Here is a 24,290-nt window from a genome sequence, read left to right as displayed (position 1 = left end):
TTTGCTGGGAAAAATAGTTTCAGAAGCACACTGGTTCCTTTGAAAGAATAAATACAAACAATTCCCTCCACAAATACTCATTTTTATCTCACGCCAGAGCAGATGTGGCTCCACTGAAGCGCCAACAGAAAAGTGAAACGTTTGTCATCCAAAGTCTAGGTTCAGAAACTGGTTGAAGGGAATGTCGCACCTCAGTGTCAGGCGGCGTCTCGACACTCCTGACCTTTACTGAGTGAAGAGGAGGAGGAGGATATAAAGACACTCGCACACACCACAAACACGCCAACACCCAATTCACACTTGTTATTTTCAAGTTTAAACAGGACAAAATACAGCAGATACAAACCATCAGATCAATTTTATTAACAACGGTCCAATTCGACTTATACAGAACAAAACATGAAAAATGGCAAAAGAAAAGCGCAGTTATTGTGTTATATCTGTATAGTACACGGCTTGATCAGATTCCAGGAGAAATACTTTCAGAATAAATTTGTGCACGGAAAGGAAATACAAAAACAGTCCGGCATTTATCATTTGATCATTTCTATGTCATATATCAGCTGGACAGACAGAAAGCATTGGTTGTGAATGATGGCGGTGAGCAAATGAAATACACTCTTTTCCAGGAATAACTCGTTCAAAAATAATGTAAAAAACACGTCAAGAAAGAAAAGCTGCACCCAGCGCCGACAGACATAGACAGAAAACCACTGCATAATTGATACAAACTACTTGCAGGTCACGGTCTCAAAGGAATATGAAATTGAGATTGACTTGGTCAGATACTTTTTAATACATTTTTAAATCAAAATTAAGCAAATCTTTTTTTCTTTTTTTTTTAAGTATGTGTTCAAGCCGATCAAAATTAAGCTAAATTAGTATTTCTATTATTGGTTAAATGCTAAAAAATGGCTTAGTTTTTATTTATTTTTTTATTTTAGGGTGAAATATGAACCAGACACGCATTTATAAATTAAATAACCAAAAGTAGCTGTTTATTTCTAATGTCGAGTCCACACGGACAATGGTTTAAATGAGTATGGTACTACTAATACACAAACAGCACAGCTCAAGTAATTTGTATCAATATAAACCAATTAAAACCAGTTTGTTGAAAGAGATGATTTACAGATGGAGGAGATGACTGACCTTGTTTCCCATGCTGCTAGTGGATAAAACAACAACTGAACTAGTACATGAAAGAAGAATGAAAGCGTAAAGGATCAATTTCCTCATCTTTGCAGGAAACCCGATCACAGTCATGAACTGAAGCGTTATAAGCAGGAGGATGAAAAGCACGTGAAGCTAGAAAGCCATCGAGCGCGACATCTTCTGATTTAAAGAACTTTGCCAATGTGGATACATTCAATGTATGGCCTAGAAATTATTTTTAAAAACGTCATGCAGAAACACACTAAGCACAAGCCATTTGATGTGGTCTGAATAAAAGTGGCTATTTTTGTTAGTGAATAAGAATGTATCCTTTCCTGTCCTTGATTTTAGGAGCAACCCATGGCTGAGCAAGTCTTCTGCAAAGAAAAGAAGAAATGCCAAAGTTAAGGCAGAGTTTGCGAGACCCACAATCCTCTAGTAAAAGCATTGAGCTATTTACAGTACGGACAGTACAGCATTATGACATGAATATTAAAGCACAGCTTGAATGCACAAACACTATAACCAAAGTCCACTTTAATGTCATTTTGTACAAAAGCATACAAATATAACAATAATACAAAAGCCAAATTAATGTAAAAGGCAGAGATGCACAGGGACTGTAGGGTTACGGCTCTATTGCGGTTTTAATAGTGTGTCGTCACTCCAAAGAGTGAAATTTACTGTCAATGGGGAACAAATATGGGGGTTTATGCATTAAAGCCTTCAGTGATTCAGGGAAAGGAGTTTCGAAGCTATGAATCCAGTCAACTTATTCGACAATAACTGGTGTTTAGTTTCAGTACATGAGAAAAACTCTTTATGCATCACAAAATAAACAGAAGAAAACCCAATGGCTGCGAATGATAAAGCTGAAACTGTGGCGATTATGGACGGCACTGAGCTTTACATGTTTCCAAACCACAGAAGAGATGGACCGACTGTCAACAAAGCTTATTTCAAAAAATTGTACGAAACACAGTGTGTTTAAAACCAACAATTCCCCCCAAACCGGCCTAGACGTGTCTGAAACCCAATGACACACGAGCAGGGCATCAGAGAATAATCCAAAGATGTGATTGAATGACATCTACAATGTGTGTGAATCGCCAAAACCGTCACTTTGATTGACAGAACTCTTGGTGTGGATTTTTCATGTTAATGTCAGAATGGCACAGTGGAAACATGAATGGAGTGGCTCGTACCACAGCCGTCATGATATAACCAGTCCGGAGTCAAGCGTCGCCCTCAGGTTTAACATCTGGATCGTCATCATCCCCGGTCTACATCTCGCGGCTCAGTTTAGACCAGTTCTCTGGTGTGAACACTTCATGACACAGACACCCTCCCCTCATGAAATAAACCAATGACAGAATAAGCACATATTTATAGCCCCCGCTGCAAAGAAAAGACTCAAAAAGAAACAAGAAGCCCATGATAAAACCAAAAAACATCAGTCCCTGTCACACAAACGACACAAGCTCTCTCACTCGGACGGGCAAAAAGGCACAAACACGCATTCATTCGCTCGCTCCATCTTCGTCAATATGCACATCTTCAGTAACTGGAGGTGAAGACGGCTCACCGTCCCGGCCGACCAGAGGAAATCAAGAGCCAAACCTCCTGCGCATCCAAAACACCAACAATAAATAAAAAAGTTCAGCTGGAGAGCGAAACCAAGTCTCTGTGACGTTAGTTGATGAAGCCGATGGAGTCGGGGCGTCCGGTGGAGGCGCTCGCAGGGTGGACTCGGAGAAGCAGGAGACGACGAGGACAAGCACAGTCAGGGGAAATAGAGTGTGTGTAGCAATTAAAACTGGGTCCCCATGTGGCCGTCTGTGTAAATGCGCACACACACACACACACACACACAGCACGAGTCTGCCCCCCCCGTCACCCAGTGTCCTCCCCTGGCCCGGGACGGGGACGAGTGTGTGTCTGGGCCATGGGCGGATCCCTCTACCTGTCCTTCAGCTCCTGCGTCACACGCTTGGTGATGCGGCCGCACAGCAGACCCATGAGGAACAGCAGCAACACACACACCGCTAGCATGCTCAGGATGTAGCCTTTAGCTGGAGACGTGAACACCTGACCCGCCAGGTCGGAGAACCCTTCTGCTGGAGCCACCTGTGGAGGAGAAGAGGAACAACAGTGTGTGTGTGTGTGTGTGTGGGAGAAAATGCTAACTGTGAATGAGCGCGAGCACGAGTCCTATTTACGAGTGACTGAAATTCACTACAAACCCGAGGTTTACGTGTGTTTGTGAATCTGGAGGAGAGTTTTCAGGAAGCTCCAATTTATGTGCACATAACTGTACATTTATGGATATATGGTTATTAATGAAGCTTACCATTCGTAAAATTATTCTCGAGTAAAATGTTGCATTGGATTCAGTTCAGCAACTTTTAAATTTATGTAATTTGTAAATCTGACGATTTGTACTAATTATCCGTATAAATGCAAGCGTTTGTAAAGATGTTTATGCATGATTTTTTTTAATGTAAATTGCTTGTTAAACCATTCGGATGTAAATTTGGCGAATTGATTAAAATTCAGAATAAGATTTGTGTAAATTGTTCATAAAATTCTCTTTGTATTAAATGCAACAATTTACACAAGACAGTCGTTCAGAGAATCATTCTGAGGAAACGTTTTGGTAAGAATGGTTATATACAAACCTCATAATTCATGCAAAGCAGCTTTATCATTTATCCACAAACAGCTCTTCAGTTCACTTGCTGGAACAGTACGGCTATACCGTCACAAAACATCACTGATCATATGGAGTAATACTATCGTTCCGCTTCTGACGGTCAGGTATCGGCTGTGTTTGGTGGTGTGTGTGACCATGGGATTGTTCACCTTAGCAGCGTAACTCCACATGTCGATGCGGTCCTGTAACCTCTTCTTGCACTCGGGCTGGAGTCTCACACGCTTGTCCTGGAGAGCCTCCATCAGACAGGACATCTCTGCACAAACACAGGGCGCAGGGGTTAATATCTGTACGGCTCAATGAGTCTCACACCCCTCCCAGAATGACTCACGTCGTCCTCTTCCCGGCGGGATCGCAGCACACTGGTGTTTAATGTCCAGCGCACAGGCTGTGTGGAGAACCGGATCCACAAAGATATCAGCCTTGCTCTCCTTCAGGATGTTCAGCACCTCCTACAGCGTCACACACACACACACACAGCAACATCTCATTAGGTGCATAAAAACACTGGATGTGCATAAACTCTAAAAATGTGCATTAAAACGATGACATGCGCATAAACATGTTTACCAAATAAACCCCTTGATGTGCAAAAAAACAACAAAAAACATGACTTTTCCTCAGCAGAGTCTGTGATTGGATAACTGGAGTATCAAGCGGACCAATGGCGTCGCAGCATCTCAGATGTTGGTTTGGTGTTTCTGAAATGCCGGAGTCAAATTATTATCTTTGTAAAGAAACCTTATGGCTGAACTGGCTACTCTCTGCTGTCTCAGATGATGACATCACTTCCTGTCGGCCACTGTAACTTCTGCTGGTTGCGATTCACAACCTCACCACTTGATGCTGCTAAAACTCACACACTGCACCTTTAAATTCGCATCTTCGGATGGAAACATCTAGTAAAGATTCAGAGTCGAAGCGGTCTTACCTTTTTACAGCCCTCATGGTTGATCTTCAGCAGGTTGTATTTTAAACACTCCTCCACCTGACCCGTCTGCTCCTGCGCCGCCACCTCCTCCGCACAGAGCCGCGGGATCTGCACACACACACACACGAGTGATTCAGGAGCAGAACACGTGTGTAGGTCAGGATTAAGGTGTGTGTAAGGTGTGTGTAAGAGGTGTGTGGTGATGAAGGTGTGTGTGTGTGTGTGTGTGGTGTGTAAGGTGTGTGGGGTGTGTGGTGTATGTAGTGTGTAAGGTGTGTGTGGTGATGAAGGTGTGTAAGGTGATGAAAGTGTGTGTGTTGTGTAAGGTGATGAAGGTGTGTAAAGTGTGGTGTGTAAGGTGTGTGTGAGAGGTGATGAAGGTGTGTAAAATGTGGTGTGTAAGAGGTGTGTGTGAGGTGATGAAGGTGTGTAAAATGTGGTGTGTAAGGTGATGAAGGTGTGTAAGGCGTGTAAGGTGTGTGTGGTAGCGATGTTACATTTGACACTGAAGCTTCAAAGCGCGTATCGAGTACGCAGCGTAATTCCTCATGAAGATCCGTGCCGGAGCGAGTTTAAGTCCATTTACTAACACTTTTTATATTCTTTATAAATAAGCCTATAGCCTATGATACATGTTCACATATTCTGACACATAAACAGCACATACACCATAAAATAATTAGACCAACATTTACTTGAATCAAGCAACTCTGTTGGAAAACTGAACATTTAGCGTTGTCAGGCTTTTATCTGTGCTAAATGGATAAACAACGGCGCTGCGCACTCGGCTGCTCATACACACGACTGCTGTAAATCTGACCTGCCACAAGATGGCGCTGTCTTCGACACTCTTGATGCTTCAAATCTTTTCCCGAAACATTCAGGGGAAACACTCAGTGCTTCATGAGGCTTCATTTGCCCATCCCTAGTGTGTGGTGTGTAATGTGTAGTGTGTAGTGTGTGTACACCTCCTCACTGCACTGGAGCTGCAGCTGTGGGTGTCAGGTGTGTTTGTGTAAGGTGTGTTTGTGTAAGGTGTGTGTAAGGTCACCTCCTCACTGCACTGGAGCTGCAGCTGTGGGTGTCAGGTGTGTGTGTGTAAGGTGTGTGTAAGGTGTGTGTAAGGTGTGTGGTCACCTCCTCACTGCACTGGAGCTGCAGCTGTGGGGTGTGTGTGTAAGGTGTGTGTAAGGTGTGTGTTCACCTCCTCACTGCACTGGAGCTGCAGCTGTGGGGTGTGTGTGTAAGGTGTGTGTTCACCTCCTCACTGCACTGGAGCTGCAGCTGTGGGGTGTGTGTGTAAGGTGTGTGTGTAAGGTGTGTGTTCACCTCCTCACTGCACTGGAGCTGCAGCTGTGGGGTGTGTGTGTAAGGTGTGTGTAAGGTGTGTGTTCACCTCCTCACTGCACTGGAGCTGCAGCTGTGGGTGTCAGGTGTGTTTGTGTAAGGTGTGTGTAAGGTGTGTGTAAGGTCACCTCCTCACTGCACTGGAGCTGCAGCTGTGGGGTGTGTGTGTAAGGTGTGTGTTCACCTCCTCACTGCACTGGAGCTGCAGCTGTGGGGTGTGTGTGTAAGGTGTGTGTTCACCTCCTCACTGCACTGGAGCTGCAGCTGTGGGTGTCAGGTGTGTTTGTGTAAGGTGTGTGTAAGGTCACCTCCTCACTGCACTGGAGCTGCAGCTGTGGGGTGTGTGTGTAAGGTGTGCGGTCACCTCCTCACTGCACTGGAGCTGCAGCTGTGGGGTGTGTGTGTGTAAGGTGTGTGTAAGGTGTGTGTTCACCTCCTCACTGCACTGGAGCTGCAGCTGTGGGGTGTGTGTGTAAGGTGTGTGTTCACCTCCTCACTGCACTGGAGCTGCAGCTGTGGGTGTCAGGTGTGTTTGTGTAAGGTGTGTGTAAGGTGTGTGTAAGGTCACCTCCTCACTGCACTGGAGCTGCAGCTGTGGGGTGTGTGTGTAAGGTGTGTGTAAGGTGTGTGTTCACCTCCTCACTGCACTGGAGCTGCAGCTGTGTGTAAGGTGTGTGTAAGGTGTGTGTAAGGTGTGTGTTCACCTCCTCACTGCACTGGAGCTGCAGCTGTGGGTCGAGCCTGTAGTCGAGCGCTGACTCCTGCAGAATCACACTGATCTGACCCTCACAGTCCGGAGAGAGACGCTGCACACACACACACTCTTATATGAGTCCTGCTCAGTGTTGGGTAAGTTACTCTAAAAAGTAATTACTAGTTACTAATAACTAATTACCTTGTCAACAGTGTAATTAGATTACTGTACTAATTCCTCCCTCTATAAGCATTTAATTACTAATTACTTTCTAAATCCAATATTAACCTCAACCAGCTGAATAATACAAGGATAGACATGAAATGTTTTAATTCTTTCAAATAAATACTATAAAATTGCATGAATTACGCATAAACTGACCAAACAATTTAAAGGCGGCTACATAAACACTCTTTAACATCGCACAATACATTGTGATGTTAAACCCACTATTGTTTTATATAGAATTGTTCTAGTTTACAGTCCGATCTCACGGCATTTCATGCGTATTTTACAAGATGGCTAATTCGTCCGAATGCGAGTGAGGTCGCATGATTTAGCCGCCGCGTGAAACGCATTCGAACTGCCGTGAGATCGGATTGGTCTATACACAGTGTTTAGCTCAATTACATCATAAGAAACTAATTAAATTACAGAAAAATTAAGAGTAATCCCTTACTTTACTTTTTCGAGGGACAAGTAATTAAATTACAGTAACTAATTGCTCAGTGATTAGATCCAGCCGTCACTGGTCCAGCTGCCGTCACACACACACACACACACACCTGGTCTGCGTATTTGAGTTTGAGGCAGGAGATGACCTGGCCCTCCAGCTCGTTGTCGTCTTTGGCTTTGTTGAGAATGTTCTGGCAGAACTTGGGGATGTCCGCTTTACAGGCCTTCCTCAGCACCGGGTTCAGGCGGTAGTCTGAACACAAGAGACGGAGTTACACCGACATCAATCAAAACCCACGGCCAATCAGAGCAGCATGTGGGCGGAGTCTCGGCACGGCACCAGAGAGTCATCTCGACGGCACTCGCAAGAAAATGGAGAAGCAGCTACATGATCAAATTCACACCATTTAAACATTATTAAAAATACATAGGCTACTGAGTTACTAAAACACTGTCAGATAATACACTTGTTTGATCACAGTTTGAACGTTCTTGTTTCCATTTGTTTAATTTCAAGATCTGAGGTGAATTATCCACTGTTGCTTTTACAGCTACAAAGCTGGAGCACTAAATGATGTTCAGAGTCACAATACACGCTTTTAACATTAAATAAAGCACATAAACAGCACCTGAGATTATCATCACCACACTTTGTGTTTGTTGTTCCAGCGCGACGTCAGAAAAATAGAAACCGTTTCTAAAACAGAATCGCCGCGGCTGGTTAGGACAAACACTCTGATCAACATGGAAAAGAGGCCTTTTATCGCGCGTCGCGTGTACTTAGGACACGCTGTTACTGACGGAGTGAGGCTCTGGGATTTACAGCATCAAGTGCTTTACACGAATAAAGTAAAAACTGCCGTCTCATTACTTTTCATACCAATAATGGCACAAATTCAAATTGTGACGCTCCTCAAAGGGGACAACTTCAACTGTTCTCAAGTATGGTGGAAAAGTACATTACAGTTTCAACCCGTTCTGTTCACTGACGCTGTCAAACTCAACCATTCACACCTGTCACACATGCTACTGTACGGACAATGATCACACAAACATTTCCTTTTCATTTCTAGAATAAAATCATGGGAAATGTTTATTATTAATGAGGAAACCTTTAGTTCTGACCTTGCCGGCCTCTATTGAGGGAAATCGTAATTTAGGCAAAGTCTACAATCCTGTTGCAGGGTTCGTACAGATACTGTAAAATGTAATTTCAGGACTGTTAAGGACTGTTCAAGCACTACTTTTTGGGTTTTCAAGGACTACAATCAGAGATCGCACTTATCAAACAATATATTTATTATCTTTCAAATTATAACAAAAAAAAGTAGCCAATTTAAACTAAACTAATAAAACAAAAGGGACCAAGTGCAGCAGAAGCAATGACTGGTAACTCTGACTGAAAGGACACCTTGACAAAGATAATTCCTCATTCATACTAATTTTCCTCCCATGAATATATGATTGACCTGAAGAATTGAAGATGCATCATATACTTGGATATTTATATGGGAAATATGTATTATTTATATTATAAATATTTATAGATATTGGCTACATCTATATCAGACTAGCTGCAGCATTCATTTAGAGTGTTGATTATATCTAAAAATAAATGGCAACTACATTGAATATTTTGGGCTCTGTTGTTAATTTCAACCTTTAATATCATAATAATGTGTAATTAAGGGCTCCCCATATAGTTTACAGCATTAGCTAAGATAGATTTTATCCTTAAGAAAATTATATTATAATTTATTTATTTAAACATTTGTTAAAAAAAAAAAGTTTAATTTAAAAAAAGCAAAAAGCATTTTGTGTTTAGTTTTCTCCCCCTTGCTGTACGAACCGTGACTTCCATACTGAGGTACGTACCGAATGAACCGTCATGTTTGTGTACCGTTACACCCCTAGGCCTAGCACACACACACACACACACACACACACACACACACACACACACACCCACACACCCACCCCTATGGTAAATAATGGAGCAGCTGTCACTCCAGCACAGCAGGGGGCAGCGTCGCTCCTGAGCCCAGGAACAGCTCGCCAGGGTGCACGTGCAGGTCAACAGTAGGTCGTCTGCGTATAGTTATGGTTGCAAACTCTCTCTCTCTCCATCTCATTACACTTACATTTGGAGTGTTCAAAATCTCTATTGATATCACACATTATTTTGGCCAAGATAATGTAGTAAACATCTGCCATCTGCATTAATGAAGCTGGTTCCCTGTTTCACACCTCTTATTTTAAGCGAGTGATTAAAGAAATCATGTCTCGTGTGTGTGTGTGTGTGTGTGTGTGTGTGTGTGTACCTGTGTTCTGGGTGATCTGTCTCTTCGTGATCATCTGTTTGCATTTAGGGTCCATGGTCTCGCTGTTCTTGTTTTGCTTCAGACACTGTAACATGTTCTTGGCATCAGTCTCGCTGCAGAAACGCTGGAGGACAGAACAAAGCCATCTTTCAATTTTAAGGTCTTTTAACAGGGTTTCTGTGGCGTTATTAAAATAAAATTTAAGACCTGCACAAATAAAACCAACGCTTTATGAGTTGGGTAGAGCAAGATCTACAGTAACATTTAAACCATAAATGACTGTAAATAACACAATTTAAACTTAAGCTATTATTTATTTATTTTAAATGACACCTAACATTTCAGCCTTTAAACCATTTAAAATTAAAAGTGACTATAGTTATGCCTGGTTCAGATTACACGATTTTTTTGTCTGTTACGATAGTCACTGTGTCAGATTACACGATTTTGACTCCTAAAAATCTTGTCATGTCGTGGACAAGAAACATGTCAGACTACACGTTGTTTTCCGACCAGTCATCGCGAGCCGTCTCACACACTCATTCACTCGCTCACTCACATAGCCTACACGCACTCACTCACTCACACACACACACGCACTCACTCACACACACACACACACACACACACACACACACACACACACTCACTCACTCACTCGCACATACACAATCACACACTCACATACACGCACTCTCTCTCACACACACACACTCACACATGCTCTCTCACTCACACACTCACTCTCGCGCACACACACAGTCACACACACTGGCTCACTCACTCACTCGCGAACACACACTCTCACTCACTCACTCACTCTCGCGCACACACACAGTCACACACACTGGCTCACTCACTCACTCGCGAACACACACTCTCACTCACTCACTCACTCTCGCGCACACACACACAGTCACACACACTGGCTCACTCACTCGCGAACACACACTCTCACTCACTCTCCCTCCCTCACTCACTCTCGCGCACACACACAGTCACACACACTGGCTCACTCACTCACTCGCGAACACACACTCTCACTCACTCTCCCTCACTCACTCGCGCGCCGTCGTCGTCGTGGAGGACCGTTAAAAAATTAAACATGCTAGTCTTTTTGTCCTGATGTCGTGAAGCATCGCAGACGCGACGTAGGTTGTCGCCCACTATGACACACTATACGAGATGAAACGATCGAATCTTGCGTCCCGACGCCCGTTGTCGTTTGCGAATCCCCACGACACCCTACGTCAAACGGATCGTGCCAAAATCGGGCTAAAATCGTGTAATCTGAACCAGGCATTAGATTCATTAAAAAAATATATATATAAATATCTCCTAAATGTTTAGATTGTTTGAATGCGTATTAGGCCATATCACGATTTCTGCTTCTTCTCCAAAGGAGCTCTTGAAATGATAAAGACTTGTCTCTGTTTTCCTGGGCTAGAATGCGCTGAGACTGTGTGTGTGAGACTGTGTGTGTGATGTTGTGAGATGTTGTGTGATGAGGCTGGTCACCCGGATCATCTGCTTGCAGACCCTCATGAGCTGGAAGTCGAGCTCGGGGTCCATCATCTCGGTCTCCTGCAGTCTGAACACCTTCTGATGGCACTGCTGGGTCAGGTGCTTCTTGTTCTCCTTCAGACACTCGATCACCTGAGCACACACACACACACAGATGAGTATGCGGTTGCAGGTAAAGTGATGATGATGATGATGAAGGAGGTTTACCTGAGCGTTCCCGAACACCACGTTCTGGCAGTGCTGCTTGATGTCCTGACGACAGCTCTCGTACAGATCCGGCTCCAGACGAATGTCCTCCGACTGACACACACACACACACACACACACACACACACACACACACACACACACACACACACACACACATCAGAGCTCTAACCGCACACTTCAGACCTACACATCATTATATCTGTTCAAATGTGTTTTATAGGGCCCTATGAAATGCGTTTTTTTTTACTCATTTTAATCGTTAAATAAAATTTTAGCAATCAAAAAGCACATGTAATTAAATTAATTCATGAAATAATTTACCAACAATTTATTAAAAGTTTAACAAATTACGTTTGGGTTCCAATGAAATTAATTGTTTTCTTTTTAACACAAATTACGTTTTAAGTTTTTTCCAAATTCTGTGTTTTCTGTTTTAAGTTTTCTGGAGTCCTTTTCATTTCTATGAATTTTTTTTTTTTCCTGTGTTGTGCATTTACATTTTTCTGGCAATCAAATGAAGGCATAAAACGTTCATTTATCTTTTAATTATGAAATTAAACTTTTTTGTCAAAGTTTTGCACAACAGAGCTTTACTGTTCTAATTAAGACAGATGAAAAATTGTGATTATTCCTTTAAAAAATTAATAAATTATTATTAGTGTTAATATTATTACTTTGAGACGTAGCTAAATTCTACTGTACAACAGAAATATAATTGTCGTAATTTCTTCAAGTTAAACCGAACTTTTATTTTGACAGGTTGCCGTGAAGAGCTTAAGAGTTTCTGTGTTTATGATATATTAATGCTGGTGAAGCGACTGAATTTCCACGTTATACAGTAAATTCTGTTATGATGACAGGATTGCGCACCGCTGAACTCATCGGCTCTAGTGTGAAGTGTGTGTGTGTGTGAGTGTGAGGTGTGTGTGAGTGCACTGACCATCTCCAGTTCCTCCACGCGCAGCTGCTTTCGGCACTTCATGGAGACGCGCTGCTCTTTGACCTCCTGTAACGTGTCGTTCCTCACGGTGGTACTCAGACAGATCACCACATCCACCCTGAGGACACACACACACACACACACACCCTCAGGACCTTCCCATCATGCTTCCGTGTTCAGTCACCTCTACAAGAGCTTGTGTGACCAATATGACACAAGCAAACCCAACAGCCCTGCCATGCGCTCACTTCTTCTTGATGTTGGGACACAGTTTGAGCACGTCCTCCTTGCAGGCCATCTTGAACTTGTAGGAGAAGCGGAAGTCCTTCATCTGGATCTGAGGATGAGGAGGAGAAACAGACGGTTGACAGAACTGCAGTGACAGAAAGAAGAAGAGCGAGTGTGTGATCGGCAGACGCACCAGCTGGAAGTGTGTGACTCCCACGGCACACTTCTCATTCATTTCCTTCTGGTGTTTATTGGCAACGAGACACTCCATCAGGTCCCCGGTGTCGATCTGGTTATCAGCCACGTCCTGCGAGAGACAGAAGATGAATGTTTAACTTCTAATATTTCTAAGTAAAACATAATTAACACACTGGGTATAATACTCAGTTGTTTGAGAGATCTCTCTCTGAAAGGTTGTGAATGCTCAAGGTCTGAGATCAGTGGTTGCATAGAGAAGATTACTTCAGACTTTGTGGACGGTAACAATTTTTTTAATAATCCATTTGACATAGCTCAAAAATGTCATGAATTGTTTGTTAATGTTGCTTATAAATTGGCTGATAATGTTCCTATTGGTACTGGCGAACCCTTGGATTATATATATCAGGACATTTTCCTATTATCTCCATTTTTAAGTCACCTGAGAAACAGGAAATAAGTGAAATTATTGATGCATTAAAAATATCTTCAGCGGGTCATGATAATCTTTCTGTGTTTCTCGGCAAACCGGTGAAATGTTCAATATTGCACCACTTGCTCACGTTTTCTCTCTTTTTGAAAACAGGCATTGTGCCAGAAGATTAAAAACAGCAAAACTCATTCCTGGGTTTAAAGCAGATGATCCACAATGTTTTAATAACTACAGACCTACATCTATTTTGCCATGTTTCTCAAAACTTTTAGAGAAAGTTGTATATAAACAGATTATTTTTCATCTAGATTCAAATCTCATTCTTTACGAACATCAGTATGGTTTCTGTAAAATCCCTCTACTATGTGCCTTTGCTTCACCAGACTGACAAGGTTACCCTTGCACGTGAAAACCATGAGTTTACATGTAGTATTTTTATAGATCTGTCGAAAGCTTTTGATACAGTTAATTATTTCATTTTATTGGAAAAGCTGTATAAATATGGTTTTCATGATATTACATACAAATGGCTGAAAAATGACATTAATAAAGACAGTTAGTTTGCTTTAAGGGTTGCTGGTCTGGCAGAGGAGGACTACTCTGTGGCGTTCCTCAGGGGTCCATTCTCGGACCCTTACTAGCTCTCATTTATATAAATGATTCGTCAAATGTTTCAAATATTCTTACTCCAATAATGTTTGCTGACGATACAACGTTAGTTTTCTCTCATTCAAATTTTAATTTATTAAGAATGTAAATGATAGTTTAATTGATTATGCTAATTGGTTTACTTTAAATTATCTTAAACAATTAATAAAACTAATTTTATTATTTTTAGTGGTAAAAAATGATAACCTAAGGAATTATCAAAAAATACAATTAGGAGTTTGTGTTGACGAGAGCCTGAGTTGGAGGGAACACGCGGACTGTGTGAAAAATGCATAAATCCACCAGTATAAGGAGAGTTAGGCATCAGAATGTCTTCTTACTCTTTACTATAGTTTAATTTATTCATATCTCTCATATTGTAGTATTGTTTGGGCAAGCACTTTTCCTACTACTATACAAAAATGTTTGGATTGCAACCCGATCAAATGCATATACTTCATCTGCGCCTTTCAGAAACTTCAAGTTCTTACTATTTATGATATCAATATTTCTCAAATATGTGTTGTCATTTATAAGATCAAGCGACGGCAATATTCCAGAGCAGTTTAAGATGTATTTGAGAGTAAATTCACAGGTTCACTCGTCAATCTACAGATTTTCATCTTCCAGAGGTTCTCACTTGTAGAGGTCAATACTCAATACGATTTAGGGGTATTAAATTATGGAATGGTTTATCGCATCTAGCAAGAAAATATTCATCTCTAATATATTATAAAAGATGTATAAAGGATCATTTCATTGTTGCTTTGTAATTGTGTCTCATATATTTTCCGTTGTTATGCATTTATGAGCCCTACAGGGTCTGTTTTTGGTATGTATATTTTGGGGGGGTTCGATATATTTTGTAATTAATTTGATTCAGTCATATACATTTATATATTTGTTATTATAGTTTAGCTCTTTCTTTAATTTTAAAGTTTCTTTTGTTCCTTGTTGTTTAAGGGGAGGCTTTAAATAAACCCTTTTGGGTTTTCTGCCTCTCCCTGCACAGTATTTGCATTGTATATATTTAAAGAGCATCTTGCATGTAAAAAAAAAATCTAAATGAATATATAACCGTGTATGAAAATACCATATGAAAAGATAATGCAGGATTTAAAATGTTTTAAAACGACATAAGGACACCAATTTAGTAGATAAAGTGAGCGTTTCTTTGACTGCTCGTACAAACCGCTTTTTTTCAACATCGCGTCATTTTACGTCACACGAGGGAGACGTGTGCTGTGCTCTGCCGCAGCTCAGTGCAGAATAGGTTGGTATTCAGTAAGAGCGGTCGTGAGTCAGTGTGTTTTCACTAGTTTTTGTATTTCAATTTATCATCGTCATGGTAAATTTTTGTGTTTGTGGAGCTTGCAAAAACTCCAGCCTGTCAGGACATCGAGTCCACCGGTTTCCTATCAAGAAAAAGGACGGTGCTATCTTTCGTGCCTGGGCGCGGTTTGTGCAGGTGAAGAGACGGGATTTCTCTTCCGCGTCGGCTTCGGAAAACGCGGTCGTGTGTAGCGTTCACTTCAGATCAGTTCACTTAATCCTGGCCTGTCCCTGCTCTCTTGGCAGCCTAGCAGGCTCATAATTGTGTGGTCCGTCAACTATTTCCTCAGCGTCCGAAATGTCATTGCAATCCATTTTTCCCTGTTGTTTGAATCGACCGCTCTCCCTCGTGCTACGTCACGCCCATTTTCAGATGCAGAAGTAAAATTCTCACAAAAACGACTCCAGAAGCCACTGTAGCGTATTTATAATTTTTTTTTAAAGAAAATCTAGTTCCTACATTATTTTTCTATACATTGACTTGTTGGGTCTTCTAACCTGCAAGATGCTCTTTAACATTTGTGCAAATAAAATTAAACGAAACTAAAACTAAAGTCTAAGGATACAGATATTAATCTCGCTATTATACAGTTGCTTATCGGATCTGATCTAAGTTCCTCTTTTCATAGTGTATCGCATCGAAGCAGACACACACATCTCTATTTTTCATGTTTCACACTCTGAGGTGTTAGCCTCAAGATGTTCAGTTAAGATTCGTTTACCACTGTATTGAGACATCGGAAACTTACAGACTTTTGCCCTCATCTAAACAGCAAGTACAAAAGTTTACCCATAAGTCAATCAGCTACATTAGAGGCATTAAGATTAATAAAAGAAAAGTATTAAACGTACATTTCAAATGATAATAATGGTAAACACATCAAAATGATAGTAATGAGAAACATCAACATGATAATGATTTCTTAAAATATGATGACGACATTTGATTAAATGATATTTAAGATCTAAATGATAAAATGATAAAACATAAGCATGAAATATATCTTTTTTCTTCTCCTGATTCATCAGTATCGATCTGAGACTCACGTGACAGTAGGACTGGATCACGGGCTCACAGGCTCGGATCAACAACGCCTCGATCTGGATGTCCTGGAAAAGCAGACGCACAGAAATCAGTTCAGACCCGCGTCTCGCTTGCAACACTATATAGATTTATATATACATATATTGATATATTTTAGATATTTCAGGACTAAACAGCAGTAAAACATCACAAAAGCATCTTTCTGTACCTCGGACTCCAGTTCTGTGAGGTTTCCCACCACTTCCCTGCATTCAGGGATCAGATCCTCTAAATGATCCTGCAAGCACTCCAATTCCTGAGACACACACACACACACCAACATTGAGTACGGTTCATGTCTGTGAATTTAACATTCAAACCGTTTCCACAGATGGCAACATCAGTGAATAAAGAACATTTGCTGGTGTCCCATGAGCATTACCCTCCACACTGAGTAAATCACTCGCATGTGACCAGATTCCACAAGAGCCGACTAAACACGTCTTTAACTCAATTACTGCCGACTAGTCGTGCAATTTGCTAGCCATTGGCTAATTAGAGGCAAAACATAAGTTTAGCACAGATGTCATAAGTTAAACATTCAAGCGCAAGACGACGTGAAAGATAACTCGCGTGCGCTGTGTGATACAGACGCACACTGGATTGAGCTCTTTCAAGTCTTCTTGCGCTTGAACCGACAATTTCATACAAAATATCCGTCTTGGCGAGTATCCTAGTAAACATAGTTAGTTATGTGTTAACTGAACACAAATAGTCGAGAACTGAAGCGCACGTGTGCAGTATTCGTGTCCTGGATCAGTGCATTCGCTCTTAAAGTGACAGAAGCCTAACATTCCTGCAGTGTCTGTGTTATTAGTGTGAATCAAACTCACTGCTCTTGACTGAATAACTTCTGTAACTTTAATAAACATTGATCTATATGTAACTGATACAGTGAGGACTATGCAGTGCTATTTTACATGTTATATGATCAATTCATTTTCATGTTCAATAAGTCCTGACTGTATTGTGTGAGTAATTAAAGGAACACACTGACTTTTTGGGACTTTAGCTTATTCCCCGTATCCCCCAGAGTTAGATGAGTCCAAACACACCCTTCTCATCTCCGTGCGTGCCGTAACTCTGTCTGACGCACCCACCGCTAGCCTAGCTTAGCACAAAGACTGGAGGTAAACGGCTCCAGCTAGCATACTGCTCCCAATAAGAGACACAATAATGCCAACATTTTCCTATTTCCACTCCGCCCATTGCTACTTCTGCGGAGTGATTTACTCCAACTTTTTTTTTTTTGCTCCTCACCACAGGCTTCTCAGGCGCTGCAAGCAAATCACTCCGCAGAAGTAGCAGTGCTTCGCCTTCTGAGAATATAGTTCCCAGTGTGTATACAGTTAGAAGATGGTGTGACCTTGTTATTTGCTGTGACTATACACATCACAGCATGTAAATAGGAAAATGTTGGCGTTATTTTGTCACTTATTGGGAGCAGTATGCTAGCTGGAGCCGTTTACCTCCAGTCTTTGTGCTAAGCTAGGCTAGCGGTGGGTGCGTCAGACAGAGATACGGCACGCATGGAGATGAGAAGGGTGTGTATGGACTCATCTAACTCTGGGGGATACGGGGAATAAGCTAAAGTCCCAAAAAGTCGGCGTGTTCCTTTAATGTAGGGTAGATGTTCAGCTTGTTACTTTCAACCCTGTTACCCACCCTGCTGTAGTTTTCTTAAAAACACACTTTAGGAAATTAAAAAGTGTAATTTATAAGTTAAATATTTATTTAGATGTTTATAGCTAGGACATGCATTTTGACATGTCCTAAGTTTTAGCAACGGCTGCAAAAACTGCAAATCTCATAAAATGAACAGAAAAACAAAACCACTGAGCATTTTTAAGAAAACATTGTATGTGAAAGTGAGTTCCAGTGTGAAACGAGTGCAGTAATGATGCGTGTTTAACCTGTCCAGCTTCAGTCTTCTCACTGCACCACTTCCCCAGGTCCGTCATACACCGATGCTGGAGATCCGGGTCCAGCTTCACATCCAGAGCCCGCTGGTGCAGGATCCTCTGAACCTCAGTCTTACAGTCCCGGGACAACTGCAGACCGACTGAAGCGTTAGCACACGCTCTCTCACACACACACACACACACACACACACACACACACACACACACACACACACACACACACACACACACACACACACACACACACACAGGTGTAGGATCCTCTGAACCTCAGTCTTACAGTCCCGGGACAACTGCAGACCGACTGAAGCGTTAGCACACGCTCTCACACACACACACACACACACACTGGTGTAGGATCCTCTGAACCTCAGTCTTACAGTCCCGGGACAACTGCAGACCGACTGAAGCGTTAGCACACGCTCTCACACACACACACACACTGGTGTAGGATCCTCTGAACCTCAGTCTTACAGTCCCGGGACAACTGCAGACCGACTGAAGCGTTAGCACACGCTCTCACACACACACACACTGGTACAGGATCCTCTGAACCTCAGTCTTACAGTCCCGGGACAACTGCAGACCGACTGAAGCGTTAGCACACGCTCTCTCACACACACACACACTGGTGTAGGATCCTCTGAACCTCAGTCTTACAGTCCCGGGACAACTGCAGACCGACTGAAGCGTTAGCACACGCTCTCACACACACACACACACTGGTGTAGGATCCTCTGAACCTCAGTCTTACAGTCCCGGGACAACTGCAGACCGACTGAAGCGTTAGCACACGCTCTCACACACACACACACTGGTGTAGGATCCTCTGAACCTCAGTCTTACAGTCCCGGGACAACTGCAGACCGACTGAAGCGTTAGCACGCGCTCTCACACACACACACACTGGTACAGGATCCTCTGAACCTCAGTCTTACAGTCCCGGGACAACTGCAGACCGACTGAAGCGTTAGCACACGCTCTCTCACACACACACACACACACACTGGTGTAGGATCCTCTGAACCTCAGTCTTACAGTCCCGGGACAACTGCAGACCGACTGAAGCGTTAGCACACGCTCTCACACACACACACACACTGGTGTAGGATCCTCTGAACCTCAGTCTTACAGTCCCGGGACAACTGCAGACCGACTGAAGCGTTAGCACACGCTCTCACACACACACACACACACTGGTGTAGGATCCTCTGAACCTCAGTCTTACAGTCCCGGGACAACTGCAGACCGACTGAAGCGTTAGCACACGCTCTCACACACACACACACACTGGTGTAGGATCCTCTGAACCTCAGTCTTACAGTCCCGGGACAACTGCAGACCGACTGAAGCGTTAGCACACGCTCTCACACACACACACACACACACACACACACACTGGTGTAGGATCCTCTGAACCTCAGTCTTACAGTCCCGGGACAACTGCAGACCGACTGAAGCGTTAGCACACGCTCTCTCACACACACACACACACACACACACACACACACACTGGTGTAGGATCCTCTGAACCTCAGTCTTACAGTCCCGGGACAACTGCAGACCGACTGAAGCGTTAGCACACGCTCTCACACACACACACACACTGGTGTAGGATCCTCTGAACCTCAGTCTTACAGTCCCGGGACAACTGCAGACCGACTGAAGCGTTAGCACACGCTCTCACACACACACACACACACTGGTGTAGGATCCTCTGAACCTCAGTCTTACAGTCCCGGGACAACTGCAGACCGACTGAAGCGTTAGCACACGCTCTCTCACACACACACACACACACACACACACACACACACACACGCTGGTGCAGGATCCTCTGAACCTCAGTCTTACAGTCCCGGGACAACTGCAGACCGACTGAAGCGTTAGCACGCGCTCTCACACACACACACACTGGTACAGGATCCTCTGAACCTCAGTCTTACAGTCCCGGGACAACTGCAGACCGACTGAAGCGTTAGCACACGCTCTCACACACACACACACACTGGTGTAGGATCCTCTGAACCTCAGTCTTACAGTCCCGGGACAACTGCAGACCGACTGAAGCGTTAGCACACGCTCTCTCACACACACACACACACACACACACACACACACACGCTGGTGCAGGATCCTCTGAACCTCAGTCTTACAGTCCCGGGACAACTGCAGACCGACTGAAGCGTTAGCACACGCACACACACACACACACACACACACACACTGGTGCAGGATCCTCTGAACCTCAGTCTTACAGTCCCGGGACAACTGCAGACCGACTGAAGCGTTAGCACACGCACACACACACACACACACACACTGGTGCAGGATCCTCTGAACCTCAGTCTTACAGTCCCGGGACAACTGCAGACCGACTGAAGCGTTAGCACACGCACACACACACACACACACTGGTGCAGGATCCTCTGAACCTCAGTCTTACAGTCCCGGGACAACTGCAGACCAACTGAAGCGTTAGCACGCGCTCTCTCTCACACACACACACCTTCAATCTCTTTCAAACACACACACACACACACAAAACTAACAAACACCCACAACCCTTCAATCACAGCAATCTGTGTGTGTGTGAGACGTTACCATGGAAATCATTAAATCACAATGTCTGTTTTTAGATTAGTCTGTAAAGAAATCTCCCAAGACCCTCATCATTGGAGTGAATTTCCTGTCAATCACTACCAATCAATAAAAGCCCACGGCATCATTAAAGTGATTTCAGTGTCAGTAAAGGAAGACTTTGATTTGTCCCTGATAGTTTTGCTGAAAGCGTGTGTGTAGCTTAAGCATGTTTACTCTCAGAGTGAATGAACATCGCCAGGCCTGGCAGGAACATAACTCGGTCATGTCACAACTAAATACACAGAGATTTTACATTTTCTGCACAGAGACATTATTTTTGTATTTGTATATTAAAAGCAGCTTAAATGAAAGGCAATACAAATAAGCATAAAGTATAAACATACATATACACATACATGCATATACACTTCATGCGTATTTGTATTGCCTTTAATAACGCTAATGAGAATTAAGGGAGGGTGCTTAATTTACATGAAAATAATGTATCAGTGCATAAAATGGTTCAAAAGCAGGTAAACTGTTTAAATGCTTTTTTGGCTGTGAAATGCAACCGAGACATGTTCTTGACAGGTTTGTGAGATTCAGCTCTTTAAAGAAACCAGATATACTTACATCCAAACTCACTTCCGAACTGACTTCAGAAGTTTCTGATGAAGCCTACGGTTACATTGAGGATAAGCTATTGCTGAAGGTTCTCAGTGTGCTATAGTCTGATAATGCAGTGTGAGAGTGTGTGTTGCTCGTACCCGTCGCCCCTGCATCTCGGTGCGGTACGCGTGCCGGTACAGACAGGAGAAGATGGCTCCGGGAGGCATGAACTCACTCGTCTCGTTCCAGCCGTGAGTGTGACAGATGCGGGCCGCGTCGTTCTGACACTTCTTGTACAGGATGGGGTCCAGTCTGTAAACAACACGTGTTCGGTTATATGACAGATATATCAACAAGAACTCTCAAAAGGAACAAATCTCATGTTTTTGACAATGTTCTGACATAAAATTAACTTTCATTCGGACCTTCTCAACAAACTAAAGCAATACCAAACCAAACAAAATAAAAAAAAAAAAAAAAAAAAAACTTCTCAAAACAAACCATAATAAAGAAAAAAACAACAACAACTGAGCTGCACGATTCTGGATAAATTGAGAATCGCAATTTTTTTGTTTAAAATAGAGATCACGGTTCTGAATAGATCAGACATGGGGGCAAAATAACGTCATTTACTAGAGGTTCTGACAAAACTGTTTATTGACGCAGTCTATTTTTTAAAAGTTTAAATTAAATGCATTTAAAACATGATTTGTGAATGATTCAATGACTTGCTCATCAAGACTTTCATTACTAGATGAATGAATGAATAATTCAATGACAAACACATTGTTTAACAGTCTCGTGTCTCCACCTACTGGTGTAACGATGTAATGGTACAATATTTATTTAAAGTGCCAAGTTTCTTTCTAACGGTGATTTGCTCTATTTTCGATCGCTACTGTAATCATCAGTGTTTATATCTGAACTGTAAACTTTATACCAGTACTTCTGTATTTCTGTCTTACAATAATTCAGATGTTCAATGATCCTGTGATGTTGAAGAGACTGAAGCCGTTTCATGATAATGTCTCTCTCTGGATCAGAACACAGATCTGACTGTTCGCTGTGATCGGACACGTCAAAGGTTTAATAGACAGAGAAGAATCACTGTCATTTAGGAATAAGATCAACATCTTTCAACAATTAATCGTGCAGTTCCAGTTAAACTAACTGGCATTATCAAATATTGCCACCGCAATATTTAGCTGTTTCTCCAATTTGTGCTCAATCGTGTAACCACATGATTCTCTCATTACAAACCAGTAACATTCCTTAAAACTGTGGCACACAGAAAGTAACATTACTGAATTCTTCCTGAAGCATGGTGAAAAAGACAAATAAGGAAGTACTTGAAGTGTATGTGAAAGTTAAATTAAGTTTTGGTCACTGGATTTAGTTTAATTAAAATTGTGGAATAAAAAAAAAAAAAACACTACTCAAGTTTTGCGACTCACTTCCAGTCTCTGGAGATGAAGTACTGCAGCTCCAACAGTCTGTGTTCACAGTCTTCAACCATCTTATCAGTGTAGAGATGCTCCATCAGACAGGACAGGATCCTACACACACACACACACACACACAGTCTTGACAAAATACCCCGTTCAGGCTGGACTACACACTTCACCTTTAATGTTTCTATTTCTGCACACTTAAATATGAACAAACACACAGAAACAAGGTCAAATGTAAAGATCAATCAACACTGGAAAGTCTGATAAAACTGGTTTGCTCAGATTTAAAACAATGAGCTCTTCAGTGTCTGAGGCAACAGAACAGGCCTTGCTACAGAAACACAAATATGCCAAACGTCCCTAATATTAATAAAAGCACTCATTTGTTCCATTTATTGTTCCGTAAAGGATGAGTATGTGACTCGCTTGACCTCGGATGAGCTTGTCATCTCAAACACACTCACATGGGGTCTCCGTTTCGGATGTGTTTGCAGGCGGTCTGGATGACGGACTCGCAGGCCTCGTTCAGAGCCCGATCGATGCGGTAGTCGGCCCCGGGGTCCGTTTCCTGAATCAGCGTCTGGAGCTGAGGGACACACACAGTTACGAGAGTCATTCATCAGCCACTGCATTATTCAACATGAATGAATCTCTCACGACTTTACTCATGATTTAAATGAACTCAGCCTGGGTTCATTCATCAGGAACTACTGAAACACAGTAAACGCACACAATTATCTTCAGGTTTTTCAGCCTCTTGGTGAGATTTATCATTACAGCATTTATGCATGTTTTTATCAGAAAAATCTATATTTTGACTAAGCAGCCACAGCAAAGTATATTCAAAATGTTTAATGCAAGAAGTAAAAAGAAATTACAATGTAGATGTTTTGTATTAGTTTAGCAAAGAAAAAAAAAATGGTACAAGGAACAATTCCATTTTTGTAATTAATTAAATTATGAATATGCCCCAATTAAACCACACACAGTAATATGATATTACAACAGCAAAATGTAACCATCAATCTCTTCAATCCATCCATCTCTATATTCGTCCATCCCTCCCAAAACCCCCTATATCCATCTCTATATCCGCCCATCCCTCCCAATATCCCCCCCATATCCACCCCTATATCCCCCCATATCCCTCCCTATATCCACCCCCATATCCCCTCCCATATCATCCCTATCCACCACTATATCATCCCAATATCATCCCTATATCCACCATCCCTATATCCCCCCCATATCCCTCCCTATATCCACCCCCATATCCCCTCCCATATCATCCC

The 24,290-nt window shown here is 42.5% G+C and overlaps 1 protein-coding gene across 3 annotated transcripts in view; it reads right to left on the bottom strand.

Annotated features, from left to right (window-relative positions):
• Nucleotides 1-339: 339 nt before the first annotated feature.
• Nucleotides 340-24,290, bottom strand: part of glg1a (golgi glycoprotein 1a) — a 43,455-nt gene continuing 19,504 nt past the window's right edge. Inside the window, exons 9-28 of one of the 3 annotated variants that reach the window (XM_084094321.1) lie at nucleotides 23,463-23,584; nucleotides 23,002-23,103; nucleotides 21,706-21,859; nucleotides 21,572-21,616; nucleotides 18,347-18,484; nucleotides 16,603-16,689; nucleotides 16,397-16,459; nucleotides 12,932-13,045; nucleotides 12,759-12,847; nucleotides 12,511-12,628; nucleotides 11,568-11,660; nucleotides 11,355-11,492; nucleotides 9,837-9,960; nucleotides 7,626-7,768; nucleotides 6,851-6,952; nucleotides 4,800-4,907; nucleotides 4,200-4,320; nucleotides 4,018-4,124; nucleotides 3,119-3,282; nucleotides 340-1,532 (exon numbers count right to left, since the gene is read on the bottom strand). In XM_084094321.1, the coding sequence (XP_083950447.1) occupies nucleotides 1,466-1,532; nucleotides 3,119-3,282; nucleotides 4,018-4,124; nucleotides 4,200-4,320; nucleotides 4,800-4,907; nucleotides 6,851-6,952; nucleotides 7,626-7,768; nucleotides 9,837-9,960; nucleotides 11,355-11,492; nucleotides 11,568-11,660; nucleotides 12,511-12,628; nucleotides 12,759-12,847; nucleotides 12,932-13,045; nucleotides 16,397-16,459; nucleotides 16,603-16,689; nucleotides 18,347-18,484; nucleotides 21,572-21,616; nucleotides 21,706-21,859; nucleotides 23,002-23,103; nucleotides 23,463-23,584 (2,199 nt within the window). In that variant the 3' untranslated portion in view covers nucleotides 340-1,465. Of the gene's footprint in view, nucleotides 1,533-1,672; nucleotides 3,283-4,017; nucleotides 4,125-4,199; nucleotides 4,321-4,799; nucleotides 4,908-6,850; nucleotides 6,953-7,625; nucleotides 7,769-9,836; nucleotides 9,961-11,354; nucleotides 11,493-11,567; nucleotides 11,661-12,510; nucleotides 12,629-12,758; nucleotides 12,848-12,931; nucleotides 13,046-16,396; nucleotides 16,460-16,602; nucleotides 16,690-18,346; nucleotides 18,485-21,571; nucleotides 21,617-21,705; nucleotides 21,860-23,001; nucleotides 23,104-23,462; nucleotides 23,585-24,290 lie in introns of those variants that run through there. The other 2 variants (XM_084094322.1, XM_084094323.1) reach the window with 2 other exon arrangements.

Source organism: Abramis brama (assembly GCF_963993115.1).
Source record: "Abramis brama genome assembly, chromosome: 20".
NCBI lineage: Eukaryota > Metazoa > Chordata > Actinopteri > Cypriniformes > Leuciscidae > Abramis > Abramis brama.
Note: the sequence above shows the minus strand (reverse complement) of the source record. Positions and strands in the feature narration are given on the sequence as shown.